The 20,838-nt window shown below is 37.5% G+C and overlaps 1 protein-coding gene across 1 annotated transcript in view; it reads left to right on the top strand.

Moving 5' to 3' along the window:
• LOC136256627 (basement membrane-specific heparan sulfate proteoglycan core protein-like) overlaps nucleotides 1-20,838 on the top strand; it is a 123,999-nt gene that overhangs the window by 98,453 nt on the left and 4,708 nt on the right. The window contains exons 5-7 of the mRNA XM_066049603.1: nucleotides 3,059-3,397; nucleotides 10,615-11,013; nucleotides 11,076-11,363. Of these exons, the coding sequence (XP_065905675.1) occupies nucleotides 3,059-3,397; nucleotides 10,615-11,013; nucleotides 11,076-11,363 (1,026 nt within the window). The remainder of the gene's footprint in view (nucleotides 1-3,058; nucleotides 3,398-10,614; nucleotides 11,014-11,075; nucleotides 11,364-20,838) is intronic.

Genomic DNA, 20,838 nt, shown 5'->3' with positions numbered 1-20,838 from the left:
AAAGGTACCTTTCACACATTTTACATGCCAGCAAACAAAATGAAGTAACACTTAATTCCTTGCCATGATTAACCTACTATTAGTTTCAAAATGCTCCCAGATATTTTACGTAGCTACACTCAGGAAATATTCAGACAATTACATGCAATGATAAAAAAAGCTGTGAAGCTTCAAAGTTTAAAAAATGGGTCAAATTTTGTGTGTGAAAAAGGTACCTTTTCACAAATCCGGTAACATATATCAATAATATCATATATTATCAATTTCTGTATCATGATTATGATTTATATGGTGATAGTATTGTAACACACATGGTGTACAGAAACTGTAATGGAAAATGATGTTGAAGACAATACTGTAGTACTTATTTTCTTTTTCTATTGAGATTTTCAGTAGTTTAGGCAGGACTACGTTGTGTTTTATTGCTACTTTTGTCAGTAATTACATAGTATTTTTCTGTAATTAATTACCATGGTTTCATTTATATTGTGATAATTTATCATATTGTGATAATACTGTGTGCAATAATCATGATAGGTGATATACAAAATAATCTATATTGCACAACACTACAAGTTAGTTTATATAATAAATCTAGTGGTTGGCCTCATAATGGCTAGAATAAATAATCGCCAACTGTGAGTTAGCCCGCAATTGAAACAGTACATATCATGCAGTTGTATCACATGCCCTCACGATATGCCTGATGTAATGCACCCATGCCCTTGGGTCTACAGCCCTTGGGTTTGGGTGTACCTATCAGACAAATCACTCGGGCACATGATACAACTATTACATACACTAGTAGTGATCATGAAGTCTTCCAATTAATTTTGTTAGAAACTAGCATCCAATATCTGCCATGACAACTTAAGTCCTACTTCAAAATGTAACCCAGTCTGGGAAAGCTGGGCTTATCGCCTATTTTAAAGTGTCGAGAAATGCAGGTTTTAAGTATTTAGTGTGTTGTAGCTCGCCAATGGTTGAAGCTATGTGTACCAAATTTTCACATGTTCTGCAACAATTCCTTACCTTCCAGAGCACTGACTGTACAAGTAATCAGCAGCTAAGTTTCCTGCCATTTTAGATAGTTTTTGAACTGAGGTTGGCTGTATCAGGCAAACTCCAAATGTGGTGGGAGGTGGGGGCCCAGAAGGAGGGCAAGAGGCTGTTCAAAAAATCAAAGAGGAATGCGTAGGGATGAATTAGGCCAAGTTATGGACCATTCAGGTATCACAACTGGCTTAAATGAAAGGAAACTCTCAGTACAGGTCTTTAGTCAACACCACGGAGCTATACAGCCACAAACAGTCATCCCCTGGCTGACCATAACTCCATTGAGGCTCCACACCACATGTACGGATCACCACCAGGCTTGGGAAAAGCAGCCAGCAAAAGCGGACTACTCAAGTGTAGCTGATTCTGATTGTGAAATTTGTTAGTGTATTCATGAGGTTTGTGTTCTTGGTGAAAACTCAAATCTGCTGACATGGGTGATAAGACTGGTTTTCCCAGATCCAGTCACATACAACTGTGTCACGTGAGATAACGTGATCCATCCAATAATACAAAGCTGTGATCTTGCTGCTGTGGCTCTTCTAAGTAGCTAGCACTACTTCTGGACATGTTTCTTGGCTGAAACTGGCAAGTCAGTTGTTCTGGATTATCTGGCTATAAATCTGTAATTGTACAACCCAGTCTGAGAAAACTGGGCTTATCGCCTATTTTAAAGTATCGAGAAATGTGGGTTTTAAGTATTTAGTGTGTTGTAGCTTGCCAATGGTTGAAGCTATGTGTACCAATTTTTCACACATTTTGCAACAGTTCCTTACCTTCCAGAGCACCCAGCCAGCAGCTAAGTTTCCTGCCATTTTAGATAATTTTTGAACCAGGGTTGGCTGTATCAGGCAAACTCCAAATGGGGTGGGAGGTGGGGCAATGGAAGGAGAGCAAGAGGCTGCTCAAAAAATTGAAGAGGAATGTGTAGGGATGAATTAGGCCAAGTTATGGGCCATTCAGGTATCAAAACTGGCTTAAATGAAAGGAAGTTCACAGTACAGGTCTTTAGTCAACACCACGGAGCTGTACAGACACAAACAGTCATCCACAGGCTGACCATAACTCCATTAAGGCCCCACACCACATGTACAGATCGCCACCAAGCTTGAGAAAAGCAGCCAACAAAAGCAGACCACTCAAGTGTAGCTGATTCTGATTGTGAAATTTGATAGTGAATCTGATGAAGGCCAATTTTCCCAGATCCAATCACAAATGATTAGGGTTTTCACCACGCCCTTCCTCCTTTGATGTCATCACTTTCAAACATGCTGTACCACAGAGGAGACATCAAATCATCATGCTGCACCTATATTTTATTATAAATATTGTATTAGCTATAATATTATATGTATTCAGCATTTTGCAATCATAACAATGTTTCTTCTGACTAACTGGCTGGCTTACTTACTGACTAACTGATTGACCGACCAACCACCAACCAACTGACGGACGGACAGACCAACTGACTGAATTCCTAATTATCTGGATGAATAATAGAACTGGAATGATTATTTAACTACTCTCCAATGATAACAATTGAAACACTGAACCATAAACAATTTACTACTTTTTAAAGTAAACAGCTAAGTTACACTGGATTTAAGTAAGTATATCCTTACTGTGGTTTATCTAATGGCACAAAGCCTGCAATTATTAAAGGACTTGGGGAGTTATCTAAGTACTGTAACTACAACATTTTTGTAACCTCAGTTTGTGTAGCAATTACAGTAGACACACTGTTATACATTAACTACATCTTCAGACCCATGTGAACGAAAGCCTTTGTGACATTTTGTATTTTTAAGTATAGAATATACCATTTTTTTAGTTTAATGCCTCATTTAACATCTTAAGACATTTGTATATTTTCAGAGAATATTGTAAGGTGACCTGCACTCGAATAGTGTGCCTTGTAATTCAAACAGGCATTATAATTAGTCATGTATAATGATTTCATGTCTATACCTGCACGTTTATTGTGTTTTTGTTATATCTATAGTTCCTGTAGTCACCATAGTCAGTAATCCAGCTGGTACACCAGTTAGTGGATCTACTAACACATTCGACTATCCCATATTGAGTAATGTCACTCTGACATGTATGGTGACATCAAGTGATGGTGGATCAACAGTATTTGTAGTAACCAGATATCAGTGGAACACTACAAGATGTTTTACTAACAATGCTCATAATACCCCAACATGTTTTCCTACTGGTCAGACAACACAAAGTGTAACTGGTAATAATCTACTCGCAGAGGATGCTGGTACCATCACTTGTACTGTAACCATTGGTGGTGTTTACTATACCAGTGGACCATTAACACTTCGTATATCAGGTAATGCATTTGAATGTGCATGTAAATCTGACATATATATGAATTGTATCAGCTTTCTGTTTTTGGCTAATTTTGTTGGTCTTAACATGTACACTCACTCAGTCTTTTTCTTCATTCATTTAGAGATTTTCATGACTGTGTGAACCTATGGATATAATTACATGAAAATAACAAGGAGAAAACATCCTGACCGCCTGGTAGACTCATGTAAGCGTTCGAGCGTAAATCGGATGACTGCAGGTTCGAGGCTACCTAGGTCCAGTCATGGATTTTTTCTCCTTCCTGCAACTTTTCAAACACACCTTATGTAACTAATGTCTTTGTATCTAATGTCTTTGAGCAGGCTGTAGGACCAGGTATCCTACAGACCTTCAGCACTTGTGCTGTAAAGCTTTAATAAAAAGCCATTTTTTGTCAACTATGTAATTTAGTATTATTTGTGTACTTGTATGTGTGGGTGGTGTAATGTATGTTATTGTCTTGCTTTGTGTTTATCTTGTATATTCTTGTATGCTTAGTTAGTTGTTGTTGCTTTTGTATTTTTGTATTACTCCAACAAGGAGGAATGGCACTGTGCCGATTGTTGTGAGTATAAAATAATAAATCAAAAATCAAATCATTGTTTACCTATTTGATTGAAGGCCTACTTTATTCCACGGACTGGACTGGACTGGACTCGTGGACTGGACTGGACTCACGGACTGGGCCGCGGCTGGACTGGACTCACGGACTGAGCTGGAAACAGCTTTTAAACAATAATTCAGGAATTATCCATCTCTTGCAACACTGGAGACACCACTATCGAGCTACAACTGTGCTGCTGCTGGCTCTTCCTTACAAGTCATGACACTAGCACGTGCATTAATTAATTAGAATACACTTACGATACATGCGTACTAGCAGTGATACAGCGTGATAGAGGCTATTCTTGTAGCGTAGATGTTTTCCTTTGTTGCTTTAGCACTAGTGTTACAGCTCTAGAGATGAGCCAGTAATTACTCTTAGCAGGTAGCTAGGTGCCACCACCAGGCAAGGTGATGGGGCTATGCAAATAATCTGGCTCATCACTACAACCCTAACGCTAGTGTTAAGTACTGAAGCAACAGAGGAAAACATGTATGCTACAACAATAGTCTCTGTCATGCTTTATCACTGCGAATACACATGTATCGTAAGTGTATTCTAATGGATTAGTGCACGCGCTAGTGTCAGGAAGAGCCAGCAGCACAGTTGTAGCTCAATAGTGGTGTCTCCAGTGTTGCAAGAGATGGATAATTCCTGGATTATTGTTTAAAAGCTGTTTCCAGCTCAGTCCGCGAGTCCAGTCCAGTCCAGTCCGCGAGTCCAGTCCAGTCCAGTCCGCGAGTCCAGTCCAGTCCGCGAGTCCAGTCCGCGAGTCCAGTACGCGAGTCCAGTCCAGTCCGTGGAATAAAGTAGGCCTTGATTGAATGGTAATGGTCATAGCACCTTGCATGGTGTTTTGACTATAACTACTTATCGTACTGTATAGTGTAAGTATCATGAAGCATAAAAATAATACACTGTGCATATCACTTAAAAGCCACCCTCACTTTTCCTTCACGATGATTTGGCCAGTTTGGCAATATTGAATAGGGACAGTCAAGCTTAAATGTGCCTCCAAATGTTTCTGATGAGTTACTACAAAGTTTAACCAATTTTTCACTGATTACTTCAGCCAAGATTATGGTAAGCACTATTCATTGTTGCTTAGGTCTGAAATGTGCTGCTTCTGCAGCTATAATACATGCATCATGGATTTACCTTTTTCCTCCTATGTTTATGTGTCCCATTTCTTTTTCCCTACTAATAAGTGTTGATTCATGGGTCATGCAGTAATGGTTTCTGTGTTGAACTATTAAGGGTGCAACAATATATCGATATGTGTGATTAAACATATCAATATATTGCTTATTGCAATATATTGCATAATGTTGCAGGGTTGTAATGAGCTGTGGCTTGTGGATAATTAGCCTATTCAGCTGCCACCCTCCTGGAGGTGGGAATCAAAGCCAACAGAATGTAATTGTTGATGTTTTAGAAGCTACATATCCTAAACAAACAGTGCTGGTTGTATTACTGCCTACTTGTACTGTAATGCCCGTAAATCGGATGGCTGCAGGTTCGAGGCTACCTAGGTCCAGTCATGGATTTTTTCTCCTTTCTCCAACTTTTCAAATACACCTTAAGTAGTTAAAGTCTAAGTAGCTAAAGTCTTTGAGCAGGCTGTAGGACCAGGTGTCCTACAGACCTTCAGCACTTGTGCTGTAAAGCATTAATAAATAAAAAAATAAAAAAATAAATAATAACTGTTGGCCATTATAAGTAGCTTTTGACTGGTGGTTGTACACCACATGACACTAGTGCTATCTGCTGTATCTTAATATGAAGCTTAAATCCATGAGTTATTTACACAAGCATAGCACTTTAATATTGCCAAAGGTCCTAATCCAAATATTGCAATACTTTTTAAGGCAATACGCAATATGGTATTTACCCGTATTGTTGCATCCCTACTAACTATCATGAGAATTGTCCATAATTTTGGTAGTGAGTGGATTGATTGCAGAGGCACTTCTTGTATACACTGTTCTTCCATTTTTAACACTGTGTAACAGGTGAAACATAGCTGAAACTAAGCAAATAGCCACTTACTTTAGTAATTGATTGCTGGGAATCGTGCTCAGTCATGCAATTAGTTTTAACAGGTTTGGTGTCATTCTTTCTGTTGATGCTGTATGTACTGGTGCACCATTCATTAAAATAAACAAATAGGTACAGTATAAGTAAAAACTTAGAAATTTACATTTATGTAGGGATTATAGAAAAGAAATAGTGTTTAAATGAGTCTTTCCTCTATCCAGGCCCATTTCTTAGAGTGCATGAGGTGAAGAGTGCAGTAGTGCTGTGAGTACTTATACAATTGATTTATAATTTGGAATCTTTACTCGCAAAAATCAAATGTCCAATATGTATACACTGCTCAGGGTTTAACGTACATATTTCCCAGGCAATATCATGGGTACGTGGCTTTGATGCCCAACCAGTTCAAAGATACATTATGTTTTGATGCATTATGTTGAATGACACACACCATTACATGTGATTCAGTACTAGTTTTCTTAGCCAGGCTGAGTGTAGTCGCAAAATTACGAGTTGATTGTAAACAAACTATTTATTATGATGAATAATTACTAAATAATCATTTTGGTAATGTGTGAATGTATACTTCTACGCATCACTTATTAGCTAGCCTTTGAGTAAACCACAGAAACTAAGTACTTAGTACTAAGTTGGTACGTACTAAGTGCTAAACTAAGTAACTAAGGTACTAAGTACTTATATAATATACTTACTGTCCCAATAGCAAAGTTAGTAGCATTAATGTAGTGCAAAAGAGTAAATCAAACCTACAATCGTAAGTTCTAGCATTGTGCATTGAAGCATGACACATGAATAATGTTTTGAGAACTATTAGCCCGCACTTTTAAAACCATGATCGATGTGTCATCAACTACTAGTGTATAAAACAAAGAAAGTCAGTGTTCTGTAGTTCTTTATATTAGGTGAATGCATTATGTATATCACTTAGCGTAAAATATCAATTATCGTCAGCATTTCATCAAAACCATCATATCTTTGTAAGTGAACAACCTATGAAGGTCCAGTTTTCACTGTGCGATAGACCATTCTTCACTCTCCATAGAAACCGAATTTTGAATCGCTAGCAGAAGTAATTAGCTCGTTACGTCAAAAAGCGTAAAACCTCAAATGAATCAATTATTGTCGAAATGAATCTATTATCAACCGTCCAATACATTTTCATAGATCTATTATCGATACATTTAGAAACTTTCCACTCTAGCTTTCTGTGGAATTCACGCATTCCCTAAAGGTTTTTACATAATGTGGGGATATCCTTGGGGTGTAAATGACTCAGGTTTGGCTTTGTTGTGCTGTTCTATCATTCTGTAATTACATTACGGGTTTTTGCAGTTGGTGAAAAGCCACCGAACTGTTCACAATAACTGGGTATCTAGGATCTAGGACTAGTACAAAATATACAAGAAATACTTTCTTACACTTACTAGTAAAGAAAACCACGTATTTTGCTCTTTGTTTAATCTGTAATATTACCGTTTACGTTATGCATACTTCAATATTGTCGATAATAGATATGTGTCGATAATTAGGTCGCTTACACTACACCACAGCTGCAAGGGATTTTGCTGATATTTACACCCAAAGCCTGAGGACCACAATAACTATTACATAAACTCTTGTATAGTACTCAACTTCAATGTTTATTAGAATTATAACCTAGTTTTAAACACCCCGGTGTTTACTTGTATTTTGTAGTTTGGAATAAAGTACTCAGCGTGTATCTGAGACCAGCTTTAATATGGATATATTAATTTATTTGCCATATAGTTGCTGTTCAAATTGAATTTATTGCTGTTGCAACTATGTAGTATGTACTATAACTCCAGGACTATTTATAAATAGCTAAAACTTTGGCTGTCCACTCTGCAACTTACAGAGAAGCAATAAAATGGAATTTGAAGAATGTACAATAATGAGTTTTTGTTCAGCCAGTCACATATAGCTTCTTGCTTTGTGAAGAGCAAATGTAGACCAAGATACTCTTGAAGACCAATTGCTACATGATGAAATTATAGCTATGCATTGAAAACGACCAATTAACTTAAATTAATACTAACCATACTATCGAGCATTTTAAAAAATTACTGGAACAAAAATTGGTAGAAAAGCAGAGTAGACTGATCTCTACTTATTAAAGCCATTACAGGACTCTTTATTGGCTACTATAACTTTAAAGGACCACAAGCAGATTGTTTCAAGTTATAACTATTTGCATATTAGCTATGGATGTTGGAATAGTATCCCACTAAAACCAGTAAAAGATAAAAATAGTATACTGTAGCTAAATTTTGACATAGAAAGTTAAGCTATTAAGTCTTTTGGATAAATAGCATATAAGCACATAGGTAGACCAGACACATACATGATCCATGAAAATAAAATTGTGAACAATCCTGTTTTGGTTTGCAACCATGAAAATTTATTAACTTTTGGAAATATTGTGACAAGAAAATAAAATAGTAAACCAACATGCAATCATCACATAAAAGTCCAGTACACGGTAGCATTATATTACAGTGCTAATTTTTTGGGCACACTTTCATTATTTTATAAAATTAAAGGTGAATCAGTTCCATAGATAGTGTCTATCGATAGTGTCTATCTATGGAACCAATTCTCATGATTCAAAATTTGTGTTTGGGTTCAGCTTTATCTTCTAATCTCCCAGTTAGGGTTTGGGTTCAGGTTTATCTTCTTTAGTATAGGAAAGATCATTGTTTTACACTGTCTTGCATTCAAAAATTCAGGGAGCTAGTAGCTAGCAGTGGTAGCACAATGGTTAGGACTCTGATGTATTGTGAAAAGTAGTGAGATTGAGCTCAAATTTCACCACAATTATTTTCTAGTTTTTCTTCACATTTTAAATTAAAGTGAAAGGTGTGCCCAAAAATAGCCAATATACAGGAGGGATGTGGAGTTCTTGGAGCTTTAGGCTTGTTGTTGTGCTAAAATGTCTACTGTACAGTGTACGTATGTTACTTAAAGTACTTAGGAGTGAGAGATTAAAATGAAAATAGTGCTATATTTGCCATACAGAATAAATTTATACCACCACAGTGCTATATTGGTGACTGCAATGCTATATTGAGGTAGCTATAGCATTGTGAGTGGGCAGAAGTTCACGATTCCTGACTTGCTCATGCTACAGTATGTGAAAAATATAACACTTGAAAATGTGGTCTTGAGATGAAGCATAACACTTGACTTCACCTTGTGCTATGTTTCTCTTGCCCACTCTTTAACATGCTGTATTTTCTTTTAGCACTCGTGGCAGTACTTTAACTAATACATATGCACATTGTGGAATTATCACATGATGAATAGAATTATGTTTGATTGCTCTGGTCTAAATGCACATAATTATGTATGTCATTGTGGCTGGATACACAGTGCTGTAACTGTCAGACCATTATTTCTATTGCTATGTAATTATGCATTGATTTATTTGTGATATAATAAGGATTAAAATATATCTAAAGATCTACCCTAAAATTAAAATCTAGGCCTAAAAAACTTACTGTGAAATAACTTTTGTTCAAAATACACCGAAATATTTACATACTAGAGAGAAAATCCTTCATAACTCGTTTCCAGTTCATGCTATTGAGTTGCAATAAATAGCAATCACCTGGCCATTCAATGGCAAATCAGGCCACACAATGTACATGATTATAACTGCATCTAATATGGCTACCCTATTGTTAACAGGAAGTCACAATAAAGCAGAAGCCATTTAGAATCACTTCTCAACCAGTGAGTGCATTAGTTCCCTTCCCTCAGTAGCCTAATGAATTAGATATATGGTTTATGGCTAATAGAGTGTGGATATTCAGGCTAATCATGCTGCTGATTTTGTGTAAACATGCATTCCTCACAGTTTATATGGCTTAAACTTTATTTCAGCTCTGTCAATGCATGGTTGGGAACCATTTATTGCTTAGTATAAACACTGGAAACACATCCTTCAATAGTCATGGTTATGTCATGAAAAATGTTTGTATCATGAACAAGAATCACATTTGCATGTTTTAAAATGCTGAAAATAGTGAGTAATAATAACCTTTAGCCAACATAATTTTCCAGAAATCACTTTCATGGTCTACATTCAATTTGTTACTGTACAAAATCTTATTTATGTTTGTGACCACCAGAGTATTAGATAATCATTATATAACTCTGTGAATGTTTATTGTATTCACTGATAATTTGCGCAAATATTAATATCATAATTTTCTAGCCAACTTTCAAAGTGATTTAAAAATGTATATGTATTTTATAAGTTTTTGTGAAGTGTGTGCAAAATAGTGGGGAAAATGTTCTTAATAACAAGTGCATAACTCAGGAATGCCAAGTCTAAAATTGGCTGAATTGTATGGGAATGTTTTAAATTGAAGCACTGGACTACATTTATATAAATTATATTATTCATGGTATGACAGTATACTGTGTCTCATTCTACTTTTATGTAAGCTGCAGATTTACACATAGTGAGTTGATTAATCATTATTATATGTACATCATTTTAACTGGAAAAGGTATTGCAATGACTGGAGCATCTAATATTAGTACAGATTTAGTTAGTAGTAATCAAATTACTGACTACTCATTTGTTACTCAACCTTTTGCACTTGATCCATTTAATGTGATTCTTCGTTGTGCTTCTGGACTGGGACCTTCTGGTAGTGATCGTAATGTTGTACTGGGTGGATGGTACTTAAATGGAAATCAATTGTTAATACCTACTGGCAATCCAGTTTGTGGTTTTGATGTACTTGAAGTACGTGGAGCAAATAATCAGAACTATCCTGGAGTAATCAACTTATATCTGTGTGGAACATTCTCTACTACTGAAGAAGGTGTTTACTCATGTATCATGGTGAACAGTTCAATGATGAACCAGACCATGAGGGTGGGTGTGTATCTTAGTGGAAGAAGTGAGTCACTTGATATGTACTCCATCACCTCATTGTTTACAATCTTTCATCTCTCTACACAGCTGCTCCAATGATAGACCCTCCATCACCATCTACTGTAATAATTGTTGTTGGTTCTCCCCTCACAATGTCCTGTATCTCACGAAGTTCTCCCCCAGACACATTCACATGGAGGAAGGATAGTGGTCCAATAGTACAGTCCAGTAGTATCACTACAGTGACTCATACTGATAGTATGGCAGTGTTCCGTGCTGACTACTCCATTAATAGTGTTACTACAAGTGATAGTGGAACATACACATGTACTGTGACTAATCCTATTGGAAGCGACAGTCAGACCATCACTGTTGGTATGTTATTGTGCTATAGAGCATGATGTCTTGCATCAGTCAATTGTACCCAAGAGTTAATAATAATTGTGACCAGATTTTACAAAACCGATCCAAATTGCACATCAGGCAAAATCAAACTAACACCACCAGTGGATAGCTACACTATCGTACTACTGGTTTTGACCCTCAATACTACTCAAACTACTTGAGGCTGGTTATAACAGACGTCTTTTCTGGGTGATGTGGAGAGCTCGAATGGTGGTTTCTGGCCTTGTGAAGGACCTGTCTTGGCAAGAATCAGTGCATTACTGGTGGACAGCCTGATAATGTTGGCCAGACATTTTTTCTGTTGATTTTGCTACATATCAGCCACTAGCCAGCGCAGCCTTGTAATCTCGTGTCTAGACTCCCATCGTGGTCTGCCTCCATTTTGTAATCTATCTCTTACCCTCCCCAGCACCCCCTACCCTCCACCCCTTTGTGAGCACTCGTGATACTACTTTGCTCGTCCAACTGCTCAGATTTTCTATCTTATTTGGCAGGAAACTCTACAAGCAACTACAAGTGCTGGAAGTGGCCTGAAAGGTAATGATTGATGCATCTTTTGTGTAAATTTCATACGTGTGCTTGCTATCCTTGGCAAGTTATGCTGACTTGAATTATTTATAACCGTTTATCTCGAAACTTCTAATGTGCAATTTGGATCTTTTTTCCAAACTCTAGTCACAATTATGGAGATGAGTAATATTGAGTGGAGAGTATCTAACGCTGTATGGTCGTGTAATAGATAATCATGCAGAAGTTAAATGGCTTCTTTTCTGTGTAATGTATAGATTTCTAGTATTTGTTTCCTTATTGCAATTAGTTTAGCTGTATGGCGAAGAATGTTCAAGAATATTATTCTATCTAATCAAAAACAGCTAAGCTGTAAAAAAAGGTACGGCCCCCAAAAAGGCCATGGTGAAAAAAGATGTTTAATCCAAGATGGCGGCCAAGAAATGGCTGTGATGGTAAAAGTTTTAATAACGACAATTCAGGTGAATTTGGTGCCGCTTGGTCTTGGCACAAAATTCACCTGAATTGTCGTTATTAAAATTTTTACCATTAACCTACCATCACAGCCATTTCTTGGCCGCCACCGTGGATTTCACATCTTTTTTCACCATGGTCTTTTTGGGGGCTGCACCTTTTTTTTACAGCTTAGCTGTTTTTGATTAGATTTCACTTCTTTTTTGTATTTGTATACCCCAAATAGGCCGGTTTTGGGGATTTTCTAACCTATCTTTTTTTTCTTTACCACAGGAAGATGAAAAAATGAAGCAGATGTTAAATACTTTAAATATTTCTGATTTTATCAGTAAATGTATAAATTATATATATACTAGACATATTAAAAATTTTAAATTTAAAATAAGAAATAGGGATCGCTAAAAAAAGCCACAAAACAAGAAGGGATCGCTGGGGTGGTAATGTAAACCACAAATCCCTATTTTGACTCACTTCAAATTGATAGAGCATGTATAACTAAACATTTATGACAGAGAGTCAAAATAGGGATTTGTGGTTTACATTACCACCCCAGCGATCCTTTCTTGTTTTGTGGCTTTTTTTAGCGATCCCTATTTCTTATTTTAAATTTTAAATTTTTAATATGTCTAGTTTGTGTACTTTTTTCCAAATCCATTTATGGATTATAAGTTAATTGGCACATTAGTGTAGTAAGCTAACAGAGACTCCTTGGTTTAAAAGGCTAACTCATTAGATATGTTAATGCAATATTAATTTTGTAATCTATCATAAAGACTGTATTTTCATCCTGATTCATTTGTACACACACAAAATATAAGGCAGGATACATTAATTCCTATTCTATACTCAGTGTTTGAGCAATTATCGTCACACTTTGTGCCATCGCTGAAAACACACTGCTATATAAGCTACATGTACCTACCTGTCAGAAGAATTACTGATTGTGCACCTATCATACAGGAGATAGTGTTGATGGCAGCACAGGAGACTTGAAGAAGAACGAGATGTTTTAGGTGTTTATTCTAACAGAAGGACAAGAATGAAACTCTATGATACAAGTTATAAGAATGGTAACTGTTAGTGTTATAATTCCTGTAGAGTCCAATTTTTTTTCATAAATTTTCACGTGATATAACGATGCATACATCAAGCACGTACATTATAGGTGTGGAGTTGTCTAGCAGAATAGGTAGTGAAGAGATAGCTATACATTGTAGCTGTAGTGCTATTATTGTAGCGATGACACTTTACAACACCTTTGTATAAATGCACGTATGAACAGGGCTGAATACAGCAGCAACATTGTGAGTTGGTATTACAGGTTTTTGCAATTGAATTCGTCGCCTTTGCGATTGAATTCGTCCCGTTTGCAATTGAATTCGTCGGTATTGCAATTGAATTCGTCCCGTTTGCAATTGAATTCGTCGCTTTTGCAATTGAATTCGTCGGTTTTGCAGTTGATTAGTCGGTTTTGCAATAGAATTCGTCGCGTTTGCATTACAATTCGTCATAAACAAAACGGCTCCAAGAAACCAACCCGTTCATTAAGAGATGAACTATTTATGCCATGGAGAGTTACACTTGAGACACTAGAAGGTAATTGAAGCTGGTAGTACGTGAAGTTGATAGCTGTCTGACAAGTTAATTAACTTTCTCGCGAGTGACCACACCCATCACGAATGGCGTAGTAGAGTTTGGAATGTTGCTGGATAGGCTGTAGAGGAAGAATTATTGCCTTATAAAGAGTTGTTTACTACCGTTGTACTTGAACAAGTTCTTGTAGCAGCTGCTACATCATGTTTTCGTGTTTGCTCCAGCTGCCATTCTTGTTACGGACGAATTTAACTGCAAAAGCGACGAATTCAATTGCAAAAGCGACGAATTCAATTGCAAACGGGACGAATTCAATTGCAACAGCGACGAACTCAATTGCAAACGGGACGAATTCAATTGCAAAGTCGCCGAATTCAATTGCAAAAACCTGTAATCAAGCTAAATGAGAGATGGCTAGGCTTGGCCGAAAAGTCTTCCTATGCCAGTGTCTGCATGTACAAATCACAATGTCACACTACCAGTGGCCGGTGGTGTAGCCAGTCTTTCATGATTACCAGGGATTTGGCAGTCATTACCCATGCATGCAAGAGTACTTTAAACTGGCATATTGAGTTCCAATTGCCAGGACTTATACTGGGCTCTAGCCCTGGAAAGCCTAGGTGTAGCCTGCTAGCAACAGTAGCATGGTCATGGCTAAATGTTTGCAACTGTCAATGTCACTAGCTGATCGGAGAGTGTGCTAGAATATGTACACAGTAGCTAGTTACAGTGACATAAGCACAGTAGCACACAATCCTCCCATATAAGACTGTCAGGCTTCACACTCTGTAAGTTGTTTATGACATGGATACCATGGGAGGGTTGTTGATGATATGTGGTTAGACCACAAAATATTTTTAAATGGTGGGATGTAATAAACATCCCACCCAACCTTTTTTGCGTGTGAAAAGCAGCCATGATATCAGCGCTACCATTTATCTTCCATCTATAATGGACAAACAAAGCACTCACTGTGGTGGCTAGGAAGAAGAATAAACTGGACGCCTTGCATGCGCGCTTGAACGACTTCTCGTAGCGAAGACGGGCAGCTCACTAGAGACCCTATTATGGCGATCTTGTAAGGTAAAAGAGTGCTGCACAACTTCAATCTGCCATCTATTAATGTTATAAAGACTATAGTCGAACAATACGCATCCCTGAGCACACAAGATCCTGTAATTTTGTTCTTCTACGGCTTCTTCCGTATACGGAACAGCAGGCAATGGCAAAGAAGAACTTAGAAATTTATCGAGGTGGAGGCCGGTTAGCGATCTGTGGAGTACGGGTTAATTAATGGGTCATGGACACGCGGAAGGACTCAGTGAGTAAGGCTGTGTAGTTTTTATCGCGAAAAAATGGAAGCCTTGGGCTGTACACGAGTGAAACAAAATAATAATAATAATATGAATAATATGAACAATTCACGTAAAATTCGCAATTTTTGAATGTTTCTAAATTTCGTCTAAACCATTTTTACTGCTATATCACCATTTGTCTGAGTTCAGTGTTTGATAATAAGCCATCTGAGTGTTGTTTTGTGCTCGAGTCTGCTTTCTAAGGCTGGTTTTAGGTGACTGCTCTATTAGGATTTTCAAAAATTCCACTGCGATCCCTATTATGAACCCACTATCGTGGTTCATGATATAATACATATATTTATTACAGAACACTCTACACGGTGGTTTCTTTATAACTGAATACTCTACAAGGTGACTTCTTCTAGCTGATCTCTCTACAGGGTGAATTGTTTGCAGCTGACTATCTGCAAGATAATTTCTTCTAGCTGATCTTTCTACAGAGTGATTTGTTTGTAGCTGAACTATCTACAAGGTAACTTCTTTTAGCTGATCTTTCCACAGGGCAATTTGTTTGTAGCTGAATTTTCTACAGGGTGATTTGTTTGCAGCTGAACTCTCTACATGGTGGTTTCTTTGTAGCTGAACTCTCTACAAGATAACTTCTTCTAGCTGACGTCTCTACAGGGTCACTAGTTTGTAGCCCAACTCTCTACATGGTGGTTTCTTTGTAACTGAACTCTCTACAAGGTGACTTCTTCTAGCTGATCTTTCTACAGGGTGATTTGTTTGTAGCTGAACTCTCTACAAGGTAACTTCTTCTAGCTGATCTCTTTACAGAGTGACTTGTTTGTAGCTGAACTCTCTACATGATGGTTTCTTTTTAGCTGAACTCTCCACAAGGTAACTTCTTCTAGCTGATCTTTCTACAGGGCGATTTGTTTGTAGCTGAATTCTCCACAAGGTAATTTGGTTGCAGCTGAACTCTCTACATGGTGATTTCTTGCAGTTGAGCTCTCTACAAGGTGACTTCTTCTAGCTGAACTCTCTACAGGGTGACCTTTTCGTAGCTGAAACTTTCTAAAGGGTGATTTGTTTGCAGCTGAACTCTCTACATGATGGTTTCTTTGTAGCTGAACTCTCTACAAGGTGACTTCTTCTTGCTGAACTCTTTACAGAGTGATCTTTTCGTAGCTGAAACTCTCTACAGGGTGATTTGCTTGCAGCTGAACTCTCTACATGATGGTTTCTTTATAGCTGAACTCTCTACAAGGTAACTTCTTCTAACTGATCTCTCTACAGGGTGAATTGTTTGCAGCTGAACTCTCTACAGGGTGATTTATTCATAGCTGAACTCTCTACAGGATGATTTCTTTGCAGCTGAACTCTCTACATGATGGTTTCTTTGTAACTGAACTCTCTACAAGGTAACTTCTTCTAGCTGATCTTTCTACAGGGCGGTTTGTTTGTAGCTGAATTCTCTACAGTGTGATTTATTTGCAGCTGAACTCTCTGTAGGGTGAATTCTTCCTGCTGAACTCTCTACAAGATGATCTTTTCGTAGCTAAACTTTCTCCAGGGTGATTTTTTGCAGCTGAACTCTCTACATGATGGTTTCTTTGTAGCTGAACTCTCGAGTTTGTTTGCAGTTGAACTCTCTACATGGTGCATAGTTTCTTTGTAACTGAACTCTCTACAAGGTGACTTCTTCTAGCTGATCTCTCTATGGGGTGATTTGTTTGCAGCTGAGCTTTCTACATGGTGGTTTCTTTGTAACTGAACTCTCTACAAGGTGACTCCTTCTAGCTGATCTCTGATTTGTTTCTAGCTGAACTCTCTACAGGGTGACTTGCCTGTAGCTGAATTGTCTATCAGATTAACTGATTGTAGCTGAATCCCCTACAGAATAACTTGCAATGTAATAAAATTCTATAATGGAATAAGTTATAAACATAGCTGAATGTTCTATTAGGATGACTGTTCTATTAGAGTATCTCACATTTGCTACACGTAGTTGCCTTTCGAATCATAACTCAGTGGTTTGTAATCCGATTTATCTGTACTACTGCAAGGACTTTCTATGATGATTATTCCAGTTACATACTGATTTTCAGCTCATTGCTCTAAGCGGTTTACCTGGTAGGCATGAAAACTAATAGTTTTTTTTATTCATAACAATCGATCACGTAATTGTGACACAGGTTGGGTTTTGTGTCATATCTATCTCGATTCCTTTCAAACCACAAAAAGGCACTCCTACGATGGTTACTCCATCCACATAGCAATTTTCAACTCATTCCTCCAAGGGGTTTACCCTGTGGGCGTGACAGACCTTCGACCTTATTTTACGCAAATAATCAGTCATAACTCCATGAATGTTCATTGGATTCCTACCAAAGTTGGTACTGAGATCTGGCTTAATGAGCCCTTCAAGTGTGCCAAATTTCAGCCCGATTGGAGCACATATTCGTGTTTTATAGCAGATTTTGTGAAGTGTGTGAAACGAAGAAGTAGAAGAAGAAAAAACGAAGAAATTAAAACAAACGTTTGTTCGCTCGTATCTCGGAAATGGCTGGAGCGATTTTCTTCAAAGTTGGTATGTAGACTCCCCTAACTGCCCGGCACGTTTCTAGCAAATGTGGTTCCAATCGGATTAGGGATCACAGAGCTACTTAGGTGTGAAAATTGCATTTTCTTTCTTCCTGTTAATATACTCACGGTGTGGCGCGCCGACTTCTTGGGCCGCACGATACACTATCATGTGTCTTGATACTGAACCAGCAAATCACTGAAGACTGAAGATGGTGCTCCTTTAATTATAAAACACTCAAAGACAGGTTTTGCTTTTTAAGTTGGTGACTCATGGCTGGAATGCAGTTGAAAATTCTGACCAGTGCTTAATTGTCTGTTGTTTGTATTTCAGACATGTTCACAATGTTATCGTTAAAGTATCAGCCATGCTGTTTAATATAGCAACACTACTCCTGCTGGTCAAGATGAATGCATGATGATGTCATGTCTGGGATGATCTACTACATGTATTTAAATATACTAGCCTGTAGCCTGTTAGTCTTATGCAGAAATGAAGTCATTTAACTTCTGCACATTCATCTATTACAGGATTATACAACATTAGATATGTACTCTCCTCTCCATATTATTAACTCTTGATTGTACATAAGTAACTATGGGTTCAGGAGTGTTTTCGTATTGTAATTTGTATACTTTTCATTCACAAGTTATCAATACCATCAAGAGTCATGATAGTATGTAGTGCGGCTAAGAAAGCTGGTGCGACACACCTTGAGTATATTGACAGAAAGAAAGAAAATGCACGTATAGCTCTATGGCCCCTTCTCCAAAGCACATCATTTTTACATTATAACTGTCCACCAGGTAGGGTAGGCCACTAGTGCTGCCACAATATAGAAAACTCTATATACTAGATGAATTAAAAATTTAAAAGGGTAATAGGGATCGCTGAAAAAAGCCATGAAACAAGAAGGGATTGCTGGGGTGGTAATGTAAACCACAAGTTCCTATTTTGACTCTGTGTCATAAATTTTAGTTATATGCTCTGTCATTTTGAAATGAGAAAAGGCTGCAGCAATCATCATCAGCAGCCAATGTTACAATAAGTCGTAGACTCAAACTTACCCATGGTTAGCAGCCACACTTGATGGTTGAGTAGAGGATCCATAGGCCACTGGTGAGTAGTGGAATTTAAAAACTCACGCAACTATAAGGAGAGTAATATTGACGATGCCATCACAAGCAAAAAGTGTACCTGTTCATATTTTCACGATGGCAGGAGATCACTGAAGCAGTCTCATGATTATTGTCATCAAATAAGATTCGCCATGCTGTGTACCAAAGCTAAGTGGTGTGTATTTTCATCTCAAAACAACCGTAGATGTCCACATTGAGCACATTCCCTTTGACGAAGAATTCAAAGATTACTACACTCAGAGAATTCTGTTTTTGTGCTATATTGCCTGAGCTTGCTCTCTCCAGAAATCCCATGTATACCAGAGCCACGAGATTGGATCCTGGGTAGCGAAGAATGGCTACAGAGAATAGTGACACTTCACACCAATCCTCCAGGAATGTGTGACTGAACTTATTGACTCATCGTCTTGTAGATTTCTCTTGTATATAATGTTGTTTTAAAACACAATACTACATGTTCTTCATAAACAAAAGGCCACGAGGTTATCTCACGTGTAAAATTACATAAGAAAAAGATTCATATGGTTAACAATTATTTCCGGTTTGCAAGGGTATCCTGTAACCTTAAGCTATTTCAAAAATACATAACTTCTACAAAATGCTATGCATAGTATGCTTTGATCTTTGGCAGATAACAAGGTCTTTAAAAACCATGAAGAAACCTGCTAGTAGGTTTCTAACTAACGTAGTTAGAAACCTGCTAGCAGTTAGACCTCAAAGCATTGCAAATCTCACTTTAGATCATTGATTTACTATGCATGTTCTGCAAAGCATATACAGGCTAATAACACATAGACCAACAGAGCTTGACCTACTCCATTTCTTTTATAAGCACACCTATGCCAATTCATTTATGGGAGCTACACTGTAACGTTGTAGGTATGTTTGCTATCATAAAGGGAGAATTTCAGAAATAGAATGGAGTTCTATTTAATGCCCGTTAGTGTTTCAATCCTGTTTAGTATGCTTTTACTGTACTTTAAATGGACTCCCTATAAAAGAACTAAATAGGTAAGCTTTCTTGTAGAATGTTTATTGTTTCTTGTAAAAAAGTTATGTAGGTATGAAATCGCATATATATGCTTAGTCACAGAAGGCTAGCACCAGACAAAGTATTGGTAACCATTGACAACAATCTACTCACTGTTACCACTTACTTTAAACATAGAATATACTATCTATGCTTTAAACCCTTGGTAGTGCTGGCTTTAACTTTATTGTCACAGTAGCTATCACTCTGTTTTGATCCACCAGCTAACAGAAGCAGCGATAATGTAGCTAGCTACAAGCTTTAATTCGAAAACACGTTCAATCTTCTCTACTGATCACATGACTTGTTTTAACACTGTGATGATTTCGAACGACATATAATTCCACCTACATACGATATATATATAATGCCCACATTTTCTAAGTCGGTTAGGAACCACACCCTCGGCTCTTCGTGCTTTAGAAACCTTGCTTTGCTCGGTTTCTAAAACCACGAAGAGCCTCGGTCTAAGTTCCTAACCTATACTTATGTTATGCCCCATGTAAGTGTTGTTGTATTAGGGAGACTGCTTTATTAGAGTATTTTGATCTTACTGCTGATCTTGAGTTAGCCACTGGTGGAGGTAAACCAGTGATAAATCATCAATAGTCATGGTCACCATGCTCTATTTTTTTGTAGTGAAACTAATGATCTACCTCTTCTTATAGTAACATTAGAACTTCAAATAAATTTTGTAGCATCTATATTATGTGGAAAAGTGTTATTGATACCTTGGTATTGTTTCTCTTGTGAAGAAGATGACAACAAGAGATGATAGGTGAAGACAGAGTGATGGAGGTAGGGAGAAAATTGTCGT

This window comes from Dysidea avara, chromosome 5 (assembly GCF_963678975.1).
Source record: "Dysidea avara chromosome 5, odDysAvar1.4, whole genome shotgun sequence".
NCBI classification, from domain to species: Eukaryota; Metazoa; Porifera; class Demospongiae; order Dictyoceratida; family Dysideidae; genus Dysidea; species Dysidea avara.
Note: the sequence above shows the minus strand (reverse complement) of the source record. Positions and strands in the feature narration are given on the sequence as shown.